This window comes from Marasmius oreades, chromosome 1, assembly GCF_018924745.1.
Source record: "Marasmius oreades isolate 03SP1 chromosome 1, whole genome shotgun sequence".
In the NCBI taxonomy this organism is placed as follows: domain Eukaryota; kingdom Fungi; phylum Basidiomycota; class Agaricomycetes; order Agaricales; family Marasmiaceae; genus Marasmius; species Marasmius oreades.
In genome coordinates, this window is record NC_057323.1 from 2,715,752 (window position 1) to 2,736,618 (window position 20,867).

The 20,867-nt window shown below is 49.1% G+C and overlaps 9 protein-coding genes across 10 annotated transcripts; 4 read left to right on the top strand and 5 right to left on the bottom strand.

Moving 5' to 3' along the window:
- Positions 1-2: 2 nt before the first annotated feature.
- E1B28_000849 (uncharacterized protein) lies at positions 3-3,950 on the top strand. The gene is made up of 11 exons (XM_043146726.1): positions 3-306; positions 358-500; positions 554-629; positions 680-818; positions 871-1,055; positions 1,110-1,246; positions 1,296-1,703; positions 1,753-2,238; positions 2,295-2,444; positions 2,509-2,593; positions 2,652-3,950. The coding sequence occupies exons 1-11, from the start codon at positions 180-182 to the stop codon at positions 3,884-3,886; spliced, it is 3,171 nt and encodes a 1,056-aa protein (XP_043015431.1). The 5' UTR covers positions 3-179; the 3' UTR covers positions 3,887-3,950.
- E1B28_000850 (uncharacterized protein) lies at positions 3,951-6,960 on the bottom strand. The gene is made up of 2 exons (XM_043146727.1): positions 6,192-6,960; positions 3,951-6,135 (listed from the first exon to the last, which is right to left on the bottom strand). Exons 1-2 carry the CDS (start codon positions 6,821-6,823, stop codon positions 4,365-4,367), a joined length of 2,403 nt encoding a protein of 800 aa, XP_043015432.1. The 5' UTR covers positions 6,824-6,960; the 3' UTR covers positions 3,951-4,364.
- A 303-nt stretch (positions 6,961-7,263) lies between these two features.
- E1B28_000851 (uncharacterized protein) lies at positions 7,264-7,572 on the bottom strand (the record flags this gene model as incomplete). The annotated part of the gene is made up of 1 exon (XM_043146728.1): positions 7,264-7,572. The coding sequence occupies one exon, from the start codon at positions 7,570-7,572 to the stop codon at positions 7,264-7,266; it is 309 nt and encodes a 102-aa protein (XP_043015433.1).
- Positions 7,573-7,580: 8 nt separating this feature from the next.
- On the bottom strand, positions 7,581-9,042 carry E1B28_000852 (uncharacterized protein; the record flags this gene model as incomplete). Its single annotated transcript, XM_043146729.1, has 4 exons — positions 7,581-7,960; positions 8,019-8,115; positions 8,170-8,544; positions 8,599-9,042. The coding sequence occupies 4 exons, from the start codon at positions 9,040-9,042 to the stop codon at positions 7,581-7,583; spliced, it is 1,296 nt and encodes a 431-aa protein (XP_043015434.1).
- A 248-nt stretch (positions 9,043-9,290) lies between these two features.
- On the top strand, positions 9,291-11,053 carry E1B28_000853 (uncharacterized protein; the record flags this gene model as incomplete). Its single annotated transcript, XM_043146730.1, has 4 exons — positions 9,291-9,554; positions 9,609-9,929; positions 9,986-10,673; positions 10,732-11,053. The coding sequence occupies exons 1-4, from the start codon at positions 9,359-9,361 to the stop codon at positions 11,051-11,053; spliced, it is 1,527 nt and encodes a 508-aa protein (XP_043015435.1). The 5' UTR covers positions 9,291-9,358.
- A 460-nt stretch (positions 11,054-11,513) lies between these two features.
- On the bottom strand, positions 11,514-12,435 carry E1B28_000854 (uncharacterized protein). The gene is made up of 6 exons (XM_043146731.1): positions 12,349-12,435; positions 12,234-12,296; positions 12,173-12,177; positions 11,825-12,116; positions 11,736-11,773; positions 11,514-11,679 (listed from the first exon to the last, which is right to left on the bottom strand). The coding sequence occupies exons 1-6, from the start codon at positions 12,397-12,399 to the stop codon at positions 11,667-11,669; spliced, it is 462 nt and encodes a 153-aa protein (XP_043015436.1). The 5' UTR covers positions 12,400-12,435; the 3' UTR covers positions 11,514-11,666.
- Positions 12,436-12,461: 26 nt separating this feature from the next.
- Positions 12,462-16,443, top strand: E1B28_000855 (uncharacterized protein). Of its 2 annotated transcripts, XM_043146732.1 has the most exons (11): positions 12,462-13,000; positions 13,054-13,202; positions 13,258-13,546; positions 13,609-13,787; positions 13,852-14,076; positions 14,122-14,217; positions 14,272-15,530; positions 15,594-15,720; positions 15,775-15,811; positions 15,870-16,166; positions 16,222-16,443. In XM_043146732.1, the coding sequence occupies exons 1-10, from the start codon at positions 12,538-12,540 to the stop codon at positions 16,157-16,159; spliced, it is 3,114 nt and encodes a 1,037-aa protein (XP_043015437.1). In that variant the 5' UTR covers positions 12,462-12,537; the 3' UTR covers positions 16,160-16,166; positions 16,222-16,443. The 2 variants fall into 2 exon arrangements, with proteins under 2 accessions (XP_043015437.1, XP_043015438.1); XM_043146733.1 differs by having other exon boundaries at positions 15,775-16,443.
- A 1,050-nt stretch (positions 16,444-17,493) lies between these two features.
- On the bottom strand, positions 17,494-18,509 carry E1B28_000856 (uncharacterized protein; the record flags this gene model as incomplete). The annotated part of the gene is made up of 3 exons (XM_043146734.1): positions 17,494-17,956; positions 18,008-18,267; positions 18,320-18,509. The coding sequence occupies 3 exons, from the start codon at positions 18,507-18,509 to the stop codon at positions 17,852-17,854; spliced, it is 555 nt and encodes a 184-aa protein (XP_043015439.1). The 3' UTR covers positions 17,494-17,851.
- A 123-nt stretch (positions 18,510-18,632) lies between these two features.
- Positions 18,633-20,718, top strand: E1B28_000857 (uncharacterized protein). Its single transcript, XM_043146735.1, has 2 exons — positions 18,633-18,914; positions 18,968-20,718. The coding sequence occupies exons 1-2, from the start codon at positions 18,639-18,641 to the stop codon at positions 20,294-20,296; spliced, it is 1,605 nt and encodes a 534-aa protein (XP_043015440.1). The 5' UTR covers positions 18,633-18,638; the 3' UTR covers positions 20,297-20,718.
- The last annotated feature ends 149 nt before the right edge of the window (positions 20,719-20,867 follow it).

Below are 20,867 nucleotides of genomic sequence, written 5' to 3' on the forward strand. Positions count from 1 at the left end.
CTGCGCCTACTTTTGACCCTACGCGGGGTCCTTAAATTTGGCTAACTCAGACTCTTCCTTGGTATCTCATTGATCTTATTGTCTGTAACCCGATTTCCCGTCCACATTCTGTACCGCAGCCGCAATTAGCACTGCACTTCGAAGCACGACCTTCAACCGAATTGTGAAGGGCGCTCATCATGAACGACGACATTCACTTTCCTACTCGACCCGTAGACAAGGATAAGGCGGAAGCGGAGTTGGCCGTAAACATCAAGAAAGCTACTAGTCCAGAAGAAGCTGCTCCGAAGCAAAAACATGTCCGAAGTGCGTGGCATGAATTCATCTATCAAACTCAAGTACTTATAGCCATTCCAGAATGTATTGTCTTCACCTGGGATTACCATTCCTCGATATCGTTTTGGAGCGGCTTGCGAGTTCAGCCTATCCTTGCCGATGAGGTTCAAACGTTCAAAGCGCTCATTACCGTGCACAAAGTTCTTCAGGAAGGACACCCAGTCGTGCGTGCGCTGTTGAATCTTCACTGTCACCTCCTCTCAATCTTGACTCGAAGACAATTAAAGAGGCTCATGGTCAAACTTCGTGGCTGGAGACTTGCGCTCGCGCGGTTTCTAGTGACGGTGCGAGAGGTGCACAGTATCACCCTTTCTCCGAAGCGACACTGAACTTCGACCTTCAGGCTATGGTCCTCTAATCAGAACGTATGTCCAATTTATTCTGTCGAAACTTCGCTTCCATCGGATTCGACCTGAATTCAACGGGCTCTTTGAATACGAAGAGTATGTCACCCTGAAAGGAATCAACGACCCAAACGAGGGGTATGTACCGTTCCATTTGTTTGTTTGCAAGGAAATAAACTAGCAATCTTAGATACGAAACCATTTCTGACCTCATGGGATTACAAGACCAGATCGACTCCTTTCAGAAGATGATCTTCTCTCACTTCAGACACTCAAACAATAATGAATGTCGAATCTCAGCCCTTGTCCCACTGGTGAAGGAGTCGTGGGGTATCTACAGATTTATCACAAGTATGATGCGAGCAATGTATCGCCGTAGGTTCTTACTTTAACTACCGCCGTCAACGGCTCTTCTAATGAGGACTACAGGGACTAATGACGTTGATGCTCTGGAGCCATTGCGACAACGCTACGCCACGCAGCATTATAATCTACGCAAGTTCTACTATGAATGTTCAAACTTGAAGTACTTGACCGGTTTGATCAATGTACCCAAGCTGGGCCAGGTGAGTTGATCTATATTCCAATCATCATGATGTGCTCATCCTTGCACAGGAACCGCCTAATCTGATGGATACGGGGGACGCGCCAGATTTGCCCGCGCGCCCCACTACAGCAGCGAGAACGTCTCCTCCGACTGTTCCTTCCCCGGATGCCAAAGCACGAGAGGAGCAAGCACGCCTTCTGAAGCAGTATGAAGATCAGCAGAAGGCCCTACAGGCAGCCAGAGAAGATGAAGAACAACGCCGGCTAGAAGAGGAGCGACAACAGCAACTCGAGTTTGAGCGAAGGCAAAGAGAACAAGAGGAAAATCAACGGCGTGCTCAAGAGCAGCTTCTACTACAACAACAGCAAATGTATCGTAACCAAGCTGCTCAGCAAGCCGGCGAACTGGAACGCGAACTATTGGCGATGAGAGGGCAATACGAGCGGGATCAGATTCTTTTAGAACAATATGATAGGGTTCCTCTACATCTTTTATCCCTAGTGATATTGCTAACTAGTTTTTTAGAGAGTCAAGGCTCTGGAAACTGAGATGGCAGGGGCTTCAACTCATATCAGCTCTCAAATGGCATCCAAAGATGAGATGATCAAACAACTCCAGGACCAAGTCACATTATGGCGCAACAAATATGAAGCTTTAGCGAAATTGTACAGTCAGCTACGGACAGAACACCTCGATATGCTTGCCAAGTTCAAGCAGTTCCAACTCAAAGCCAATTCTGCTCAAGAGGCTGTGGATAAAATGGAGCGGATGGAGCGAGATCTGAAGGCCAAGAATCTGGAGCTCGCTGATATGCTTCGGGAACGGGATCGTGCTAGGTTCGACGTCGACAGGCAGAAATCGTCACACAAGGAGGAAACAGATCGTTTACGAAGGGAGATCAACTTTGCGAATGAACGAGCCGAAGATGCTTCGCGTGATAAGAGCTCAGAAGTTTCTCATATCATGTCCAAGTACAACAGACAGCTACAAGAATTGGAAGATTCTTTGCGTGTATGTCATCTCCTTTTACGTCTGGCTTCGTTCAACTCTACATGCTTCTCCATTAGGCCAAGCAATTGCAAATCGACGATCTTCTGTCTAAGTTAGATGATTCCAAAGCCGAGTTAGAGAGTATCCGAGAAGAGAAGGACCAAGAAATTCAAATTCTCAATGAAGAGATGAACAATACACTCAACCAGATCGCCGACGAACAAAGGGTAAGTCGATCGAAAAGGTCTCTTGAAGCGTCGACCGACATTGACAACGTACCACTTATATCAGGATCGTGGCTTGATCGACCAGACCACCAACGCGCAAATTGACACGCTAATTTTGGATAATCGCAAAGAGTTGAATGGTATCATTGGTATGAACCTTTGGTTGTCGTTCATGTTAGCCATGTTGATGACGTTTTCTATATGTAGATTCGATCTTGAAATCATGTCAACTCAAGGTTGAAGAATCCCTTTGGGACTTACAAGCACCGGATTCCGGAAGCCAAAGTTACACGCCAGAATTAGCCCTATCAATGGTTGAAAAGTCCATGAACAACGCCACAGACTTTGCGACCGTTTTCAATCTCTTTTTGGGAGAGGAAGAAGGTGGCGAACACGTCGAGGTGATCAAAACTGCGAACGAGTTGGCCCAATCTGTCACCGATGTTCTTGCCAGTACGAAGGGAGTTACACGGTTGGCAAGTGATGACGACGCTTCCGACAAACTCGTCAATGCTGCCAATGTCGTTGGACAATACGCTGTTCACTTCTTCCTGAACGTCCAGTCGTACAACGTCGACCGTCTGCCACCAGGTCAGCGTAAAGATGTTGCTATGCGATGCAACGGCAACGTCCGTGGTGCCCTTACCAAACTCTCGGAAGTCGTCGACAGGCTCATACCCAAGGGTGCTAAATCTGACGCTCTTGCCCGAGCCAATGGTAATATCGGGGACATTGTCGAGAATGAGATGAGCAATGCCGCGCTCGTCATCGAGAAAGCCACACAACGTCTCCAAGAGCTCATGAAGCGCCCCCGAGACCATAACAAATACAGTGCTGTGGATCTCCAAGTTCACGATTCCATCCTAGAGGCCGCCAAAGCAATCACTAGCGCCATTGCACGGCTCATCAAAGCAGCAACCGAGTCTCAACAAGAGATCGTTGCGCAAGGCAAAGGCTCCAGCACCGTCCAGCAATTCTACAAACGTCACAACCGTTGGACAGAGGGTCTCATCTCTGCCGCCAGAGCCGTCGGTTTCGCTACGACTCTTCTTATCGAAAGTGCTGATGGCGTTCTTTCGGGTTCACACACTCTCGAACAACTCATCGTTGCATCCAACGAGGTAGCAGCAGCGACTGCTCAACTCGTGGCTGCATCACGAGTCAAGGCAAATTTGATGTCCAAAACTCAAGAGCGATTGGAAGATGCAGCTAAAGCCGTGACCAACGCTTGTAAAGCACTGGTTAGGCAAGTCAAAGCGGTGGCGGCCAAACAGATGGAGGCAGAGGATGTGGATTATAAGAATATGGCTGTCCTTGAGTTCAAGAAGCGGGAGATGGAGCAACAGGTTGAAATCGTGAAACTTGAGAAGGAGTTGAATGCCGCTCGGCATAAATTGGGTGCGATGAGACGTGCAGGATACCACACAGATGAGACTGATTGAAAAAAAGTGGGAAGGAGGTTTTTTGCCGTCTTTTTCTTGGTTAAGATCTTATTCATACGCTGTGATTGTGATGTACTTTCTATTCAATCAATAATTGAATCAGCTGCTGTTTACTTGAGACAAGCTATAGACGTATGTAGTGGGAACTATAGAGGACAAGCAGGAAGGAAGTAAGCACTTGGGCTACGAGTAAAAAGACATGTAGGACAGGGTGACAGCTGAGCTTGAGATATTCCCGAGGGGGGTAATGTAATGGAAATGAAGAGAAAAAGGACAGTGAGTAAATGACTGATATCCGGTCATCCATGGTAGTGATGTGCAAGAAAAGACAAGAAACTAAACGTAAAACAAGATATATCAATCGCAGAAGAGCGTCCAGTGAGTAGGTTAATTTGGTAACTAGAAGAAAGGTGTATAGCAGCAAAACAAGGAACATAAATTTAATAAAGATATAGAGGACTGTTGATCGGTCACCAGGTCATTCGTCACTCTGTAAAGTATCCAGCGAGTCTCTTGCGAAGTCCAGGAAACTGTCTTCATGTTTGAAGATGATACTGGCCCGAAGTTGTGGCTCCGGAGCTTTAGTTGCGCGAGTGTGGTCGACTTGATCGTCGTCTATATGGAGGAATGACGGTTTCTTTACGATCGACTTGCGTGTCATAGACATTACCGGAGGTGTTGTCATCGCCGTGGGTGTCGACTTGAGCGACGCAGAAGCGTTGGATCTTAAGCTCTTCGATCGCGACCGCGGGGGGGGTGGCAATGACACCATCGTAGGGAAATCGTTGATTTGTCGACTGTGATCAACAAGTGGTGGATGGTGCGTTTTTCGTCTGGGTCGAGGTGGGGGAGAAAGGCTGACAACCTCTGAGGGGTTTGGAGATGGCTCGTTTGTACTACAGTCGTTACAACTTTTCAACCCCACCATGGGTGAACCTTGTGATGTCGATGGGCGAACGGAAGTGCAGGAAATACTATCCTCATTCCGAGGAACGAGCATGGAATGAGATCGTGAAGGACCAGGCGGGTTACTCGTCAATGATATCCCGAGACTTTGAGACGTAACACTCATGATAGATGGTGTGTGCTCCGACTCGGATGTAAACGTAGAAGACGCCGACGCGATTGAAAGTCCTCTAGATCGTGTCACTTCCATGGATTCCTGAACACTCGCTTCCAATTTCAACATCTCCGCAGGGGACATAATCTGCATGGGCGTATAGTCCATCAAAGAGGGTTGAGGGCTACTAGGCGGATCGACTTCATCCCAGAACGAAGAGACTTGAATCGACTGTTGAGCTGGACCCGTTGACTTCCGCGACGCTCGTGATACATAATCTGTCTCAATCGGGATGCTGAAGACCGATCGTGTATCGTCTTCAGGGACTGTGAACTGTGACGTCGAAGGCCGGCGCATGCTAGATCCTGAAAACAAGCGCTTGCGTACGGGGTTAGGAGGGTTATTACTATTACTCAAACTATCCCTTTTTGACTCTGTGACCTGAGGGCCTTCGTGTGTGGATGTGCTAGTGTGGCGCAGCGGAGTGGGCATGGGCGGAACAGGTACGCGGATCTGGTGAAAAGAACGTTGTTTCTTAGGTACCTTCTCCACAGATGTGTCTGTCTTAGAGGGGGTTATCGTTCCTTTGAGCGACTGCTGTGACACGGCTCTCTTTAACATCATTGAAGAATCCGCCCGCTCCTCCGATGTCAGTGAGGTTCCATCTCGAGTCTTAGAGCGAGGGATGTAATGTTGATTGTGCATTCCGGTATCACGGGATAAGGAAGAGAATATGGAAGATACGGAGTCCCTGCGTGTGCGTCGTGGAGTGGCAGGTCGGTCTTCCAATTGGTCATTTGCAAGAGGTGGTGGTGGAAGCTTTTGGCTGGGAGGGGCCGTAACAGGAAGACCCATGCGTTGTAATGACGGCTGGCGGACGATGACACGTGGAGAAGGAGAGGTTGGATCACGGTGGTTGAATGAAGTGGGTGGAGGATTGACTTTTGGGGACGGCGGTTTTAACTCTCTTTCATCGTGGAGAAATTTAGACCTTTGAGCGACGATTCCGACGGTCATGCCCCTGGCGCGCACGGGGGGTCGTGAGGAACTGAAGTTTTCACGGTCAGGATAGCTTAACCGATTGTGGTCGGTCAAGGTGGTCGAAGAACTGGATTTGATCAGGATATCCATGCTGGCTGGGTCATACAGTTGGTCCCAGACTCGGTCGTCTATGGTTGGATTCTCGTCGCTATTGTAAAATTCCAGGTTAATCACCCCAGAATTCGACGAAGACTAAGGACATACCTCTTCAGACTAGAGTAATTGGGCAGCTCAGAAATCCAAGACGGGCCGTTTGGGAGTGAAATATCCTCTGCAGGATGTAAATAAGATTGAGGCGAAGACGAAGCGTACGAATGACGATCAATTGGAGGTTGGGCGTCCGACTTCTTGGGTTGTACATGATAGTCAGGGATAGAGGAACCGGAATAAGCTGAGAGTCGGCTAGATTCGGATGGAGAGGCCAGTGATATATTTCTCGCTGCGAACGGGTCTGTATCGGAGAGGGTCAGCAGAGAATGACGCTGAGAGCCTGAATCTCTAGGATCCGAAGGAGTTCTTGGCTCGATGGAATCTGACGTGGAGGAAACGGACTTTGAAGGAGGTCTTTTGGGCTGATGTTGATTTGGGGGGGACTGGGGGCGGGTTAAGGGAGATGAATGCGATTTAACGGAGAGTATGGCGGGAGGTGGGCTCTGTATGGTTAGCGAGGGATGTTTCTTCGATTTGGATAGGCCAATTGCTGAAGCAATCGTGTTGAATTTCTTCTTGTCGCGCGAGGAGGATTTGTCGGAATGAAATGAAGGGTTGGAAGAGGATTTTGCGAGAGCCCACCAATTTCTGGAAGACGACTCGTGCCGAGGAGAAAGAGTAGACATGGAAAGGAGAAAAAAGAGCGACGAAATACAGGATTAAATAACAAACAACAGCAAGAAAGCTTAGACTGTGCTATGTCGAGGAGCGTAGGAGGAGTTGTCGTTAATGCCAGGACATCGTAGTGGGTCAAGTAGCATCCTCAAAACGTGACTTTTTTTTTTACTCAGGGCACTGATGATTTGAGTTTTATGAATCCCTGGAATTAAGTAGAATTAAGTACTAGAGTTCCACTTGTCAGCTTCATATAGCCTAATGTTTCATTCCATACTTCATGCACTTCCGTGTACAGAGAGAAGCTTTTTGTAACAGCAGGCATCGAAGCTACCGGCTGTATCCACGTTACACACGGTTAATTACAGTGCCCGGTCCAGGGGTCACTATATAATCCCGCGCTTTGGCCAAGCTTTAGCAGTACAATCCCAGAGGGCTCATGAAGTACGTTTCATCTTATAACAGAACGGTGCTGACTATCCTTATATGTAACAGTCTCCGGACGGAAGCGAGCTCGAGGAGGCTCCGAAGACCCGCGTCCCAGACTAACTCCGCAAAACTTAACAAATACATGCAAAACTGTGTCGAGATACATATGTGGTAAAGATGAAAGAACGAAGGCAAAACTAGGATGAAGTTCGGTATGATATGGTAGTAGTTGATACAGATCCAAGGAGAACGCCAATCCCTGATGCAAACAATATGTAGAGAACATCTTCAGACAGATAAGCACTGTGACGGTACTGAACAGGTCAACCATAAGGGAGATCAGGTACCTAGACTCAGCCCACCCACGGCATCTCCTGTACCATCGACCTCTCGCTCATCACCGTCTCGACGACCGTTTCGCGCTAACGGTCTCAACACGGGACTCGACAGACCGATCGTGGAGCGAAGAGTAGGGCTAGCAGCCATGGACACGCCTCTCGTCAGGGAAGAAGGGTAGGGGCTAGTAATGGTAGGTGATGAAGTCGCAGAGGGGGTAGTAGATGCAGGGACTGGAACCGGGATCGTCAGAGGTAGTCGCGGAACGTTGCGAGTGATAGGTGATCCCAAAGATGAGTGGGAGTGGCCGTCGCGAAGATAGGATATAGATGGGGAGACGGCCCGTCTTTTAGCAGCTGGATATGGGTCAAACCGATCTTCAACTAGAGGCGCAGTTAGTTGGTCACCCTGATATATGTTATCCTTACGTGTCAGACTCACGTTTCCGTTTATTCGGCCGTATCGCACTCGCAGTTGGAGGTGGAGTGTAACGCCATGAATTGATGGGGGTAGATGAAATAGAAGGGGAGCTTAAGCCCTGAGGGGGTTGATCAACAAACGTGCGTGGAACAGAAGGAAAGACAGAACGTACCACATCAACATCCATGGACATACTACTAAAGAAACTGGGGCTTTCCGATAAAGACATCGTGTTGAAGTCATCATCATTTACACTATTCGTTGGTGTATGACGCTTGGGTATGGATATAGGTTCGCTAACGCTTGACGAATACGAGGGCATGTAATCATCCTCATCTTCACTTTGTGTATCTTCCGGTTGGGATTCGTTGCCAGCCTCTTCGGGATATCGCCCACGATCAGACGATGCGCGGGGTGTACGGGGTTGTAACGGTAATTCAGCCCCGGAGGCCAACAGTCGTTGAAACGCTGCTTCCGATTTAACTTCATCTTCGACAGCAGGGCGACTCTCAGAGGATACAATGTCAAATATCCGAGGTTGCTTGAGCTATTTCAGAACAAGACATCAAAAGGGAGATTTTGTTAGACATGTTTCACTGACCGGAAAGGAGAGTCGCCGCCTGGCGTGTCGGACATGAGAATCTGCGTCAGAATATTTACGTGGCGGGGTAGATACCGATTTTGATCTAACGGCCTTTGTTCCCAATTCCTCTTCGCTATTGTTCGGTGCTAAAGGTGGTGTAGGGTTTTCGGAACCGCTGGACCCAGAACTATCTGAATAAATTCTGTCACGGTAAAGATGTGAACCATCTAAGCAGTTATCGTAATCCGCTGCCTTGCGTTTAGAGGATGGACTGAGGGTGAACGACGCTTGGAGAGGACTGTGAAGGATGGCTTTGGGAGCCAGTAGACTGGGCCGACGAAATCTTTGGAATAGGAAGTTCGTTTCCTCGATGGTGAGAGCAGAGGTAGACGCTACCGAGGTCGGAAGGGCAAAATCTGAGGATGAGGTGGGAAAAGACGATTGACTGGAATCTTTGGGCATGCTTTTTGAGAAAATGGTGGGTAAGGGCAAACAACCTTCAAGGGGGGCCTACCTTATATGGTAACTGGACCAAGTACTTACATATTTCGGTCACCGATGTCTTGTCTGTGGTAATTATCCTAAGAAATCGAAATAGGCATCGAAATCGACTCGCACGATCTGGACAACATGCTAACCAGCATTTATTCGCTGACAAGATGTTCTCGCCGCTGGTCTGAGGATTCGTCACTATAAGCATCACGTGCTACGCCTTTTTTTTTGTCGATGATCGTCGACTGAGTACTGAACGTGAACGGTTACTCTCTCTTATGTGTCAATGGCAAAACGGTCGGCAACAGAAGTAATAACCACTGTTTCCAATGATGGTCAAGCATATCCCAAGGCTTCCAGTAGTGGCGACAAACGGGGAGCTGTAATCCACGATGAAATGGGCGAATTCGAGGACGCCTGGGAAGACGAAGTTGAAAGCGACGAAGATGTGGTAGATTCCAATGCCAATGAAGGAGAAGACGGTATACCTATGACTTATCTTTACCGTTCAACCATCCCTATTAACAATGGCGTAGGGATGGACATTGATGAAGTGATGCCTGCCATCGAGGAAGAAGACCAACCTGCACCCACAAATACGTTCATTCCTGGTGTTCACCAATTGGAAAAGGATGAAGTACTAGAGCCCGACCCTTCAGTCTACATCATGCTGCATTCGACGGGTGTTGCCTGGCCATGCTTATCTTTCGATGTTCTGCGAGATAATCTTGGCGATGAACGTCAACGACTGCCTGCGACTGCATTCATCGTGACAGGAACTCAAGCCGACATCGCCAAAAACAACGAGGTTATCGTATATAAATTCGACTCACTACATCGGACCCAGAGGGATGAGGGTACGTGGAGTCAAGTTTGTTGGTGCCCGTCTGTTAACCACGATCTCCCAAAATAGACGACTCTGATTCGGAAAACGAAGAAGATGACGAAGGGCTAGACGAAGATCCTGTTGTTGAATACCGCTCCATCCCTCACTCAGGTGGAATAAATAGAGTGCGCGCGCAGCCTTTGCCATCATCGACACCCCTTCCTCCAGTTACCCAGTCGTATCACGTTGCAACATGGGCAGACACCGGAAAGGTTCACATATGGGATGTCCGACCTTTGATAGAGTCCCTGGAATCCCCCGGATATCATCTCGACAAGAAAAGAACACAAAGCCCGGTATTTACGATCGATGCCCACGGCCGCGCAGAGGGCTTTGCAATGGATTGGGCTGCTTCTAGCCCAACCTCATTACGGATTTTAACGGGCGACATCAGTTCCAAAATATATCTCACCACGTCTACTGTCTCAGGATTCAACACGCTGTCGCAGCCGTTCACATCCCATACTTCGAGTGTTGAAGACTTACAATGGAGTCCTTCGGAACCTACCATTTTTGCATCTTGTTCCGCGGATAAGACGGTCCAAATCTGGGACGTACGGAATAAAGGACGCAAGAGCGTTGCTTTTATTGACCCCGCCCACGAAAGCGATGTGAATGTCATCAGCTGGAACAAGGCGACGTCTAACCTCCTGCTCACAGGTGGAGACGATGGTCGTATCAAAGTGTGGGATCTACGCAGTGTTCAGAAGAAAGGGTATGTTTCCGTCTCCCCCACCCCACGATAAGTTCGGTGTATGATAATTTCCTTTTAGGTCCGCAAGCAGCACGCCAACACCTATTGCATCGTTTGACTTACACAGGGGGCCAATAACGTCTGTCGAATGGCATCCAACCGATGCTTCGGCATTTGTCGCCTCTGGCGAAGATGACCAGGTGTCTTTATGGGATCTTGCCGTAGAACCAGACGATGACGAAATGAACAGTGCCGGGGACGCGGAAGTGCCCCCACAACTGCTATTCCAGCATTTGGGTCAAAAACATGTAAAAGAAGTCCACTGGCATCCTCAGATACCGGGCATGGTCATCAGTACCGCACATGACGGCTTCAACATCTTCAAAACGATATCAATATAGGAGCTTCCTACGGAAGTTCTGTAGTCTAATACATTGCAGTTCTATTATTTCCCTTCGGAGAGCGGAGCTGTGAATATGTGAATGAAAGGTAGCGACTGACAAGTAACATGAAATAACCTTGGTTATGTTCTTTTGTAGCACGTCCATTAAAGCTGCATACAGGTTCCGTATGTCGTGGATTCGTTGGCGACAAAAGTAGATCTGCTTCTCGTCGTGCTCTTGCAAGGCAAGCTTCAAATAAGTCCCGTAAGTGCGAAGCAAAGCGTCAGAGAATGATCATTGATACCTTGTAGTCTTCGACATTAACGTATTTGATCCGCTTGGAGGCTATTTTAGCTCTTGCAAGGTAATCCTGCCGCGGAAGGTCGCGCAAATTATAGGCACTGTCCTGCGCACGATGTAGTTCACTTAGACATTCTAGAACAGATTACACCGGTGAAAAAGAGGACAAAGTAAAGAAGCTACCTTCTTGCACTTGCACGCCTAGAGGTCACCTATAAGTGTCTGTTGGGAATCGATGCAGGGGGTTCACGTCTCACCGAAATTGTCGCCGCTGCACACAAATGCGACACTCAACGTGATGCAGAATTTACAAGACCCTTCGGTGGAGGACTCACTCTTCTATCCTTTAGTGGCCATCTTAAGTAATAGATTGGGCTGTCATCAAGAAGGAAATTGTTACCTCGGCATCGTCAAAGTCACCCACAACTTTACCTGGTCCTACTTGCGAACGCATTGAGTCGGAGAGGTCATAGTGGGGGAGTGACTCACAATGAGTCCAGCGAGTTGCTCGCACTCTTTCTTCACACTCTCATGCAGAGTTCTCGTATGCTGATTAGCTTTCACGAGTGGTGTGTAGAGCGCGCCGTTCTGAAAATCGCTCGATTCCCCTTGATCACTCGTCGAGTCTGTCGTCTTTCGCTTTTTGGACGGTGGCCCGTTTCCCCCGTTCTCGCAAAGAGGTGGGTACACGTTGACATCAGTGTGAGCCTTGGCATGAGATGGGTGAAAAGGTGTAGAAGAGTCATTCGAGGAAAATGTTGCTATCCGCTTGTTTAGCTCTCTGCAAACGGGTAAGGTCAAAGGGACATAATCGGCGTTAGGAGACAAAGTCCCTACAAAATCTAAAATGTAGCACAGTAAGCAAATGAAATAACACGTTTTGTTATGGGGAGCGAACCTTGGCTGGAAAGGTCTTAAAAATGATATCCTCGGCGTTCTTTGCGACGTCTGTACGGAATTTCTGGTAAATTTGCCTTCAGTCACAAGTTGAGGCAGTTTCTCAGTAGACCAACCTCTATCTCGGCTGCTACAGAGCTATCCATCGAGGTTGTCGACGTCGACATGGTGGTGGAAAACGGGAACGGTAAACGTAGGACGTCATGATAATTCGTGTCACCTGACATCACTTGAAGGTTATTTCTTCCCACCACCGCAATTAATTACTGCACGGTATTCAGCCTCCAGCAGGCTCCTCACTCCAAATGGCCAACAACGACGAGAGTGAAGCTGTTTCAGCTCTCACAGGCTTCTCTCTCAACAACATCCTCGGTGATCTCTCTCTTCCCACCGGCGGTCTCACAAACCAACTGGGCCTCTCTGGAACTGAATCCTTCACCGCAAACCAAATCTATAACGACAATTACGACGAGGATGCAGTCGGCCTCGATCAGGGAGAAGATTGGGAGGCTCAAATTGACCAAGAGATGGCGGAAGAGGCAAAGACGGGGATAAAAGTCGAAGCCGAATCCCTTAGCGGTGGTGGTGGTGATGGGACGATAAAGGAGAAGCAGAAACGAGTTAAAGTTGTACGAAGGCTAGTTGAGAGGCCCAAGAGTGTATACGAACGATTTCCTGCGTTTGAGAAACATAAAGTTTTGGATTTCAGTGAGCTGTTCAAGGGATATACTGTTCACAAGTCGAGATTGGGGAAACGGCCGTTTCACGGTTCGTTTCGTGTTTTCCGTGTTCAGATATAATGCTTACCTGACCGTGGACAGTGGAAACTGTTTATCCTCGCAAGAAGGAGGCACCCAAAGGTTTCCTGGAGTCTGTGGCAGGAGACGCGAAACGGATAGTCGAGAGCAAACGTGTTGAAGAAGTGATTTCTTCAAGCAGCATTGAAGCAGACTTGCGTCGTGCCTTGGAGGTATGCTGTTATGCTCAAACATTCTCGTCGATCATAACAGTTTCTATTGCTCAAGGTTCAGGATAAATCCAACTCAGCACACTTACACGATCGCTCATTCGACCTCGTTCTCCTCTCGAATTGGGAAGACCAGATCATCTTTGAACCAGATCCTTCAACCTTCTTCGCCAGTGGAGACCTTTCCGAAAAATCTCTTCAGAAGAACCTGACCACTCCCGTCAACAAAGTTCTCGAGTCCGGCGCTTGGACACAAAGCATCATTTGGGGACCGAAAGATCCTTTCAGGGACTTCACGCAACTAGAGCTTAATCACGAAGATGAAGTAGTGCCTGAGGAGAAGAATGGTATGTTCAAATACTTGACTTTATGAGTACCACAGCACGAAACCCGCACTTTTTTTCTCTAGCAGAACTCGTAAGACCGAGGAAACGTCTTCGAGCGGAAGTTGTTCCCCGTGATAAATTCAACCTATCGAACGACCAGTTTTATGAGGTTGCTAAAGATGGTCGACATCGTGTTCGACAAACCTTTGGACAACTCACTGTCGAGCACGCTTACCCAGCTCAGAAGCTTCAGCTACCTTTTGTGAGTCGGCTTGCTTTACTGGCGTCTTATACATGCTTAAAACAGTGTTATTGTTTTTTTCTAGTTCAAGACCCGTTTGTCAAAACAAGAAGCCCGCTCTTTCCACCGACCTGCTCTCCAATTCCCTCTCAATGTGGAAATACGTTTCAATAAAGTTCGTACGGCCAAAAAGAAGAAAGACAAAGCGGGTCGCAAACTCGGTAAGGGTGGTAATGTGTCTGAAGGGCTGCATACGACCGGTGATCTAAGCCTACGTGACACGAGTAATTTCGTTCTCTGGGAGTACTCAGTACGTTTCCGGTTCTGCCTCCGCATGTCGTTAATGTCTTCATAGGAAGAGCATCCTCCTATCACTCCCAATTTCGGGATGGGGAGTGTTTTAGTGAATTACTACCGTAAGAAGGACGAGAAGGACGAACACATACCGAAGGTAATACCATCCATGTGTGAGGACGTCCTTTGCTCTTAAATCCTTTCCCATCAGTATGACCTCGGAGTTCCATTTGTCTTGGAACCCCAAGACGAATCCCCTTTCATGAAGTTTGGTTATGTCTATCCAGGCCAGACCGTCCCTGCCCTTTACAACAACCTTGTCCGCGCCCCCTTATTCCGCCACAAGGCTAAACCAACCGACTTTCTCGTCATCCGAAGTAGCACTTCCAAGAGCGAGCCCAAATACTTCATGCGCGAAATCAAAAACCTTTTCGTCATTGGCCAAACGTACCCTGTAACCGAAGTCCCCGGTCCTCATTCACGAAAAATCACGAATACCATCAAACACCGCTTACAAATCATCGCCTACAAGCTCCTGCGGAAATCAGCAGGGGAACGTTTGAAAATATCTCGACTTATGAAGTATTTCCCTGATCAGAACGAGTTGCAGATGAGACAACGGTTGAAAGAATTCATGGAATATCATCGGCGTGGGGCGCATCAGGGCTTTTGGCGGCTCAAAACAGAGCTGAATATCCCTACTGACGCGGAGATGCTGAAGATGGTGGATCCTGAAGCTGTTGTCTTGCAAGAGTCGATGCAAGTCGGGCAACGGCATCTTCAAGATTCAGGATACGGAGAGACAGCTGATTCAGCGGACGGGGACGAAGCCCATCTATCTGTGGAACAGCAGTTGGCACCTTGGATCACGACAAAGAACTTTTTGTACGCCACTCAGGCGAAAGCTATGCTCAAGCTTCACGGCGAAGGAGATCCTACTGGTCGAGGGGAAGCCTTCAGCTTCATCCGGATCTCGATGAAAGACATCTTCGTGAAAGCCGGGGAAGATCCAGAACAGAAGTTGGCTGAAGCCGAGAACCGCCCAAAATCCGCTCATCGGTATAACGTGGCTGAACAACAACAGATCTACCGGTCTGAAATCGAACGGATTTGGAAGGCACAGTACGACTCGCTCAGTAAAAAGGAGGAACCCAAGTTGACCGCTGAGGACGAACAACGAGACGCGATGAAGAGAGCTCAACTGGCGGCACAGCAACAAGCTGCCGCTGCCGCTGCTGCGAGTCGTGCTTCTTCCGTTGCAAGAGACGGGAGTGTAGATCCTGAAGCAGGGAAGAAGGTACTTAGGATCAAGAGGCTGGTCGATGGGAAATGGGAAACAGAAATCATCCGGGACCCAGCCGTCATACGAGCGTATGTGAAGAATCGGCAGGCGATTGAAGAAGAAAATACGCTTACAGATAGCTTGGCGCCGACTGGGGATATTGAGAAGGATAAGAGGGCGAAGAAACGGTGAGAGAGAGAGAGACAGATGCCCTTTCGTCAACCGCTAACGAATTTAACGCGCGAATATAGACTTGAGGAAGAGCTTGCGAGGATGAAGAAGAATCAAGAACGTCGCTTACATCGGAAGAATGCGAAGATTGTCAAGGAAGGTGGGACCCCGTTGCAGTTGAACAGGCCACTTAAGCCTGATACCACCGTGAGTCTGCTTCCAATCCTCCTTCATTCATAGTCAACCTCATGCCTTTTCCAGAGACGTTGCGGCAATTGTGGTCAAATGGGACACATGAGTACCATCCTTTTCCTCCCTCCCCTTCTCCCATTTACTGATGCGTTCTAAAACATCAGAAACAAACCGCAAATGTCCCCGTTGGGCCGAATTCAACAGCGGTGTTGCTCCAGCAAGCCCTGGGATACCCTCTGCGTCAAGTCCTATTCCCAGTGGCGTCGGAAGTGGGATGATGGGCTTTAACTCTGGCGTCCCGGCTGTTTCGTCGCCATTGGCTACGAGTCCGCCTATGACATTCAGTAATCTAAGCGGTGGTGGGGAGTTGAGCGGAGGAGAAGATGAGGACGGCGGCGGCGGTGGTGGAGGGGCCGCAGCACCGAAGATCAAGTTGACCCTCAAGAAGGGATGAGGATCAGGTCGTGCTCGCATACTTTCCCCTCCTGTATTGTACGCTGATTGTGCTTGGATAAGTGTTTTTTCTGTCCATGGGGAAGAAGAAAGATAAGGAAGAACACGTGTCCACCATCCCAGCTAAGAAGAAGTTGCTGCCACTATAATACTCTAGTAACGACGCTGCAATGTGCAAGCGGTCTGGAAGGATGATTTGTGATGTGTCCTCTCCACCAACCCCATTACGATATGCAAGGACCCCACTATCCGTTGGCCACTCTGTTTTTTTTTTTTTCTCCCGCCAAGTCTCGATTGCTTCTAAAAGGTTTACACCACTGCGGAGATACGCCTTGAGATTTCTTGGATTAACATGTGGATGTCCCAAGTACTTTTGCTCTACTTGGACGACCAAAAAAAGAAAAAAAAAATAATTCTCCCATCATCCGATCGCGATGGCGAAAACATTCTGCAAATAACATAACATCATGTCATTTCCTTCTTTTTTGTTTTCCTATGATTTCATAGGAAGAAGGCGGCGCCGAATGTTTCCACCGTTTACATGGGGCTGCTTGGCATCATGCATCGTGGTTCAAGGGTGAACTGACACCTTCGTTGCAGATTTGGGTCCTTTCCACGAAGAGAGCCTTCCCCCCCTAGCTCTCGAATGAAAGAGGGACCTCCCTCCCCCTCCCAACTTCAACCCCCCCCCCCCCCCCCTTCAAAGTGGTTAACCCGCATTACAAAGCCCCTAGTACTTCTCCCGCGAAGCGAGTTGACAATTCAATTGATATCATATCATAATCCCGCCCTCCTCTGTACTCTGGGGGGAAGGGCACAAAGTCTTGGTATCCAGGGCACTTCTCCCGCGATGTCGGTGGGGACGCGACAAAGCTGGCCCAAGTGTGTTTGACCTCTGGCGCAGTCCCGAGTCCCGACGCTTTGTCCCTACCCCGCGGTGGTGGTGGGTGAGAATCGTGGCCGCCACATATGGAAGATAACAAAATAAGCGGCGGATGACGGATGACAAGAGGGGGGGGGGGGGGGGACAGGAAGAATGGTCCCTGTTTACAATTAGTATCTTTCATTCAAGGTGATTATTTATTTGCCGCCTCCCCCTTTCGCTTACTGAAATTAAGGGCAGACTTGACTTTCACAGATAAAAGACCATTTATGTCTACGGCGACTTTTATTCTTCAAGCTGGTACTGCAACAGTTAGAGGTCGCGGTACTGGGACTGCAACGGTTCAAGCTCTCGGTACCGATAATTCAGTTGGGCTGGTGCCTGTTCGCAAGACCTCGTGATTCACCTCGCAATTGCTGCCCGCGGAGAGAGAACGATGTATAGAACACAAAGCTGGAGGCAATACCAGGTCCGAAAAAGGAAATCAATACCTTTTTGCACGCATAGTAAAGACCTCAAGAACGAGCATGAGTGGACGATTGGCTTCTCCCGCGAAGCAAAGACTTCTGTTTCTATTTTTACATGTGCGCCGCCAGCGTCCCTTGCACATATATTTATAGGAAATTCTCGCGATGAGCGGCGGTGGAGAGCCACTTGAAGAGGGACTGTTACTATTTTTACACACGGAGGGTTATTTTTGGTGTGGGATCGTCCGGAGAGGAAGATCGCCCTCGGACTTGCCAGCTTGTGGGTCTCAGTTCGTTGTTCGTGGTCGTGCTTCTCGAACCGGCCCGGATAGCTACAGATGGACTACTGGTCTTCGCCTTCCTCATTTACCCTCAACACCTTGACCCATTCTCTGTAATTGAAATTGCCCTGACGGTCTGTGAACGATCCTTTGAGAAACTTGTCAATCTGTTAGGGTCACGATTAGGTAAATGAATCGAAACAACGACAGGCACGTACCTCTCTATCATCCATGCGATCGCCCATTTCCTTGAGATATTTCCTGAGGTCGTTTACGTTGACCGTGCCCTGGTCATTCTCGTCAAAGCACGCAAAGGCGTCCAACAACTCTGGCTCGGTGTCGAATTCAAAGAGACGCTCGGACATCATGGTGAGGAACATGGTAAAGTTGATGCCTTTGGGGTCGTTTGAGGAGACGTGCTGACCGCCTGGACGAGAAGAGAGGAGACTTTTGAGCTGAGAGTCAGTGGGTGTTATGCCTTGGGTAGGTAGGTAAGTAACAGGGGAGTGGAGAAGAACAAACAAAGGCACCTAGACTGGCAAAGATCTGAGTGAGATCAGAATGCGTGACCCAGCCATCCTTGTCGTGGTCAATGAGCTGAAAGGCCTCTTTGAACTGCTGGATCTGGGACGGCTGAAAGAGCGAAAAGACGCCGGAGGGTTCCCTGCGGGCACGGGACTTGGCCGGCTTGTTGACAGAGAGATGGTCGGGGTATGACATTGAAAAGCGTACATAATGCTTGGCACGGAAAAGGAGACTTGGCTGCCGAGTGCCGAGAGCCAAGAAGCCAAGTCGGCCTTGGCACTGAACATAAAACCGGCCACTTTATTCTTTTGGGTGGTCGCCAAAATGTCCTCCGCTTTGCCTCCCTCTCCTCCGTACCAGGATTCTGACAAGAGCCCGCCGCCGCCGCTGCTCAGCTGTGAATGGGCGGACTGCTCGCTGTCGTTCCCCGACCCAGAGGCCCTCTACAGCCATCTCTGCAACGACCACATCGGCCGAAAGAGCACCAACAACCTCTGTCTCACCTGCAGGTGGAAGGACTGCTCCACCACCTGTGCCAAACGAGACCACATCACCTCCCATCTTCGTGTCCACACCCCGCTCAAGCCTCATATCTGCGAGGCGAGTCGTCCCTTTCTCTGTAGCTACTGTAGCTCATTTCTCTCTCTTTGCAGGTCTGCAAAAAGTCTTTCAAACGCCCCCAAGACTTGAAAAAGCACGAAAAGATTCACACCGAAGAGCATCATGTTCAACACAAACATTCCAAAGCCATCACTGTCGTCGACCCTCTCTACGTCTCGAGAGTCAGAGGCCAACATCAGCACCAGCACCAGCACCAACACCAGCACCAGCACCAGCAGCTCAAAGTCCCTGCCAGAGCCACATCCCACTCTTCCTCCAGTTCAGATTCCTCCCATTTCGTCCTTCCAACGCCCTCTCCTGAACTCACTCCTGCTCATTTCAACCCTGCTCTTCCCACCTGGCAGGTCCTCGATGCTTCAACTCATCATCAGCAGCAGGGTATCAAGCGTGTTTACGACCACTCTTCCGACTACAATGTCGACGATTTCTTTTCAGACATGAAAAAGCGTCGATTCAATCCTGCCTACGATTCTCCCATGGCTCAGCGTCTCAACACCCTTGCCTATCCCAACTCCAATTTCAATCCCCGCTCTGTTTCCCTCGACATACGGTCACCCGAAGAACTGGCTGCTGTAAACCAATTCCTCGTCACCTTGGGCCGTGACGTTTCAGGTACTGTTCGTACCACCCATCCGCACCCCCAACATCACCACCACCATCACCACCACCCTACCACCCCAGACTACTTTGATCCTGTCAGTCTCAGTCAAATGGGTTTGGCTGGTATGCCTGGCATCCCCACACCCGAATCAGACTTTTCTCACCAAGCCTACTTTTCTCCTCCTCCTCCACCGCCACCTCAACAAGCACAACACCAGCATCAACGAACGTCGTCCTATCCTTCCAACAGCCCTATCTATCCACCCATCCAGCAACATCATCGTCCTTCTCCACCTTTCGACGAGTTCGATTACCTTCGTCCGAGTAGACAATCTCAACCTCAGGTTATCGGACTCAGTCCACCGGATTATGGGACGAAACAACTGAGAACGATCGTGCCTCTCAAGTCTATGGGTCTACCTCCGGTTACTGTTGTCAGCGGCGGCAGTCCCAGGAGAATCACGCCTGTGCCTACGACGGCAAGCACGGTGTCCAAGACGAGTTCACTCTATCCTTTACTGAACGACGAGGACGAGGACGTGAGGCTTCCGCCTTTACGGATGAGAGATATTCCTTCGCCCCCATCATCATCCTCGTCATCATCCTCATCCTCATCTGATAGCGGGTCATCATCCCCTTCTCCTGAACCGGAAGAAGTTCGGTCCGAGAGGGCGAGACATGTCGAATTGATTTGGGAATTGCTGATGGAAGTGAATGAGAGATACAAGAGAAGACGAGAAGAAGATGTTAATATGGACTAGGGCTTTGTCATCCATGTATGTATGTACCTGTACTACTTTCGCATTCAAGTGCTTGGCACGTTTGTTTCTCCAGAGTACACGGATCTAAGCTAAAAAGAGGAATGTAGGGCGGCTTGGCGCGTGACTGGATCTTGGCGCCCCGCCCCTCGTCACCGGACCTCCTATGCAGGAACATGTTTAATCCGCGCGAGTCGTCCCTCCACCGAGTATCGACCTCCCTATTCCTTAATTTCCCCACAGGCAGGGGCCGTACGCAGTGTTGAGCAAGTCACTGGCGGACAGTAGCCGGAGTCATGTGTAGCCGCCAAGCTACTGGCGGACACGTTTTGTAGCTGCTGTCACTCGGCTATCATATATCAGGGCCTCCTCTCGTATTTACTGCATCTACATGTAACTACAGTCTCTATTGGAATATAGCGTCCTCTGTATCTGGGTTATCGTCGTCATCGTCACCTTCTACATCAATATCCAACCACTGAAATACTAATATCTCATCATCGAGACCTTTTCGAGCATTGTTCTCCCATTTCTCGACCCAGAATGGTTTCAAAATGGTTTGGTGAAGTCAAAA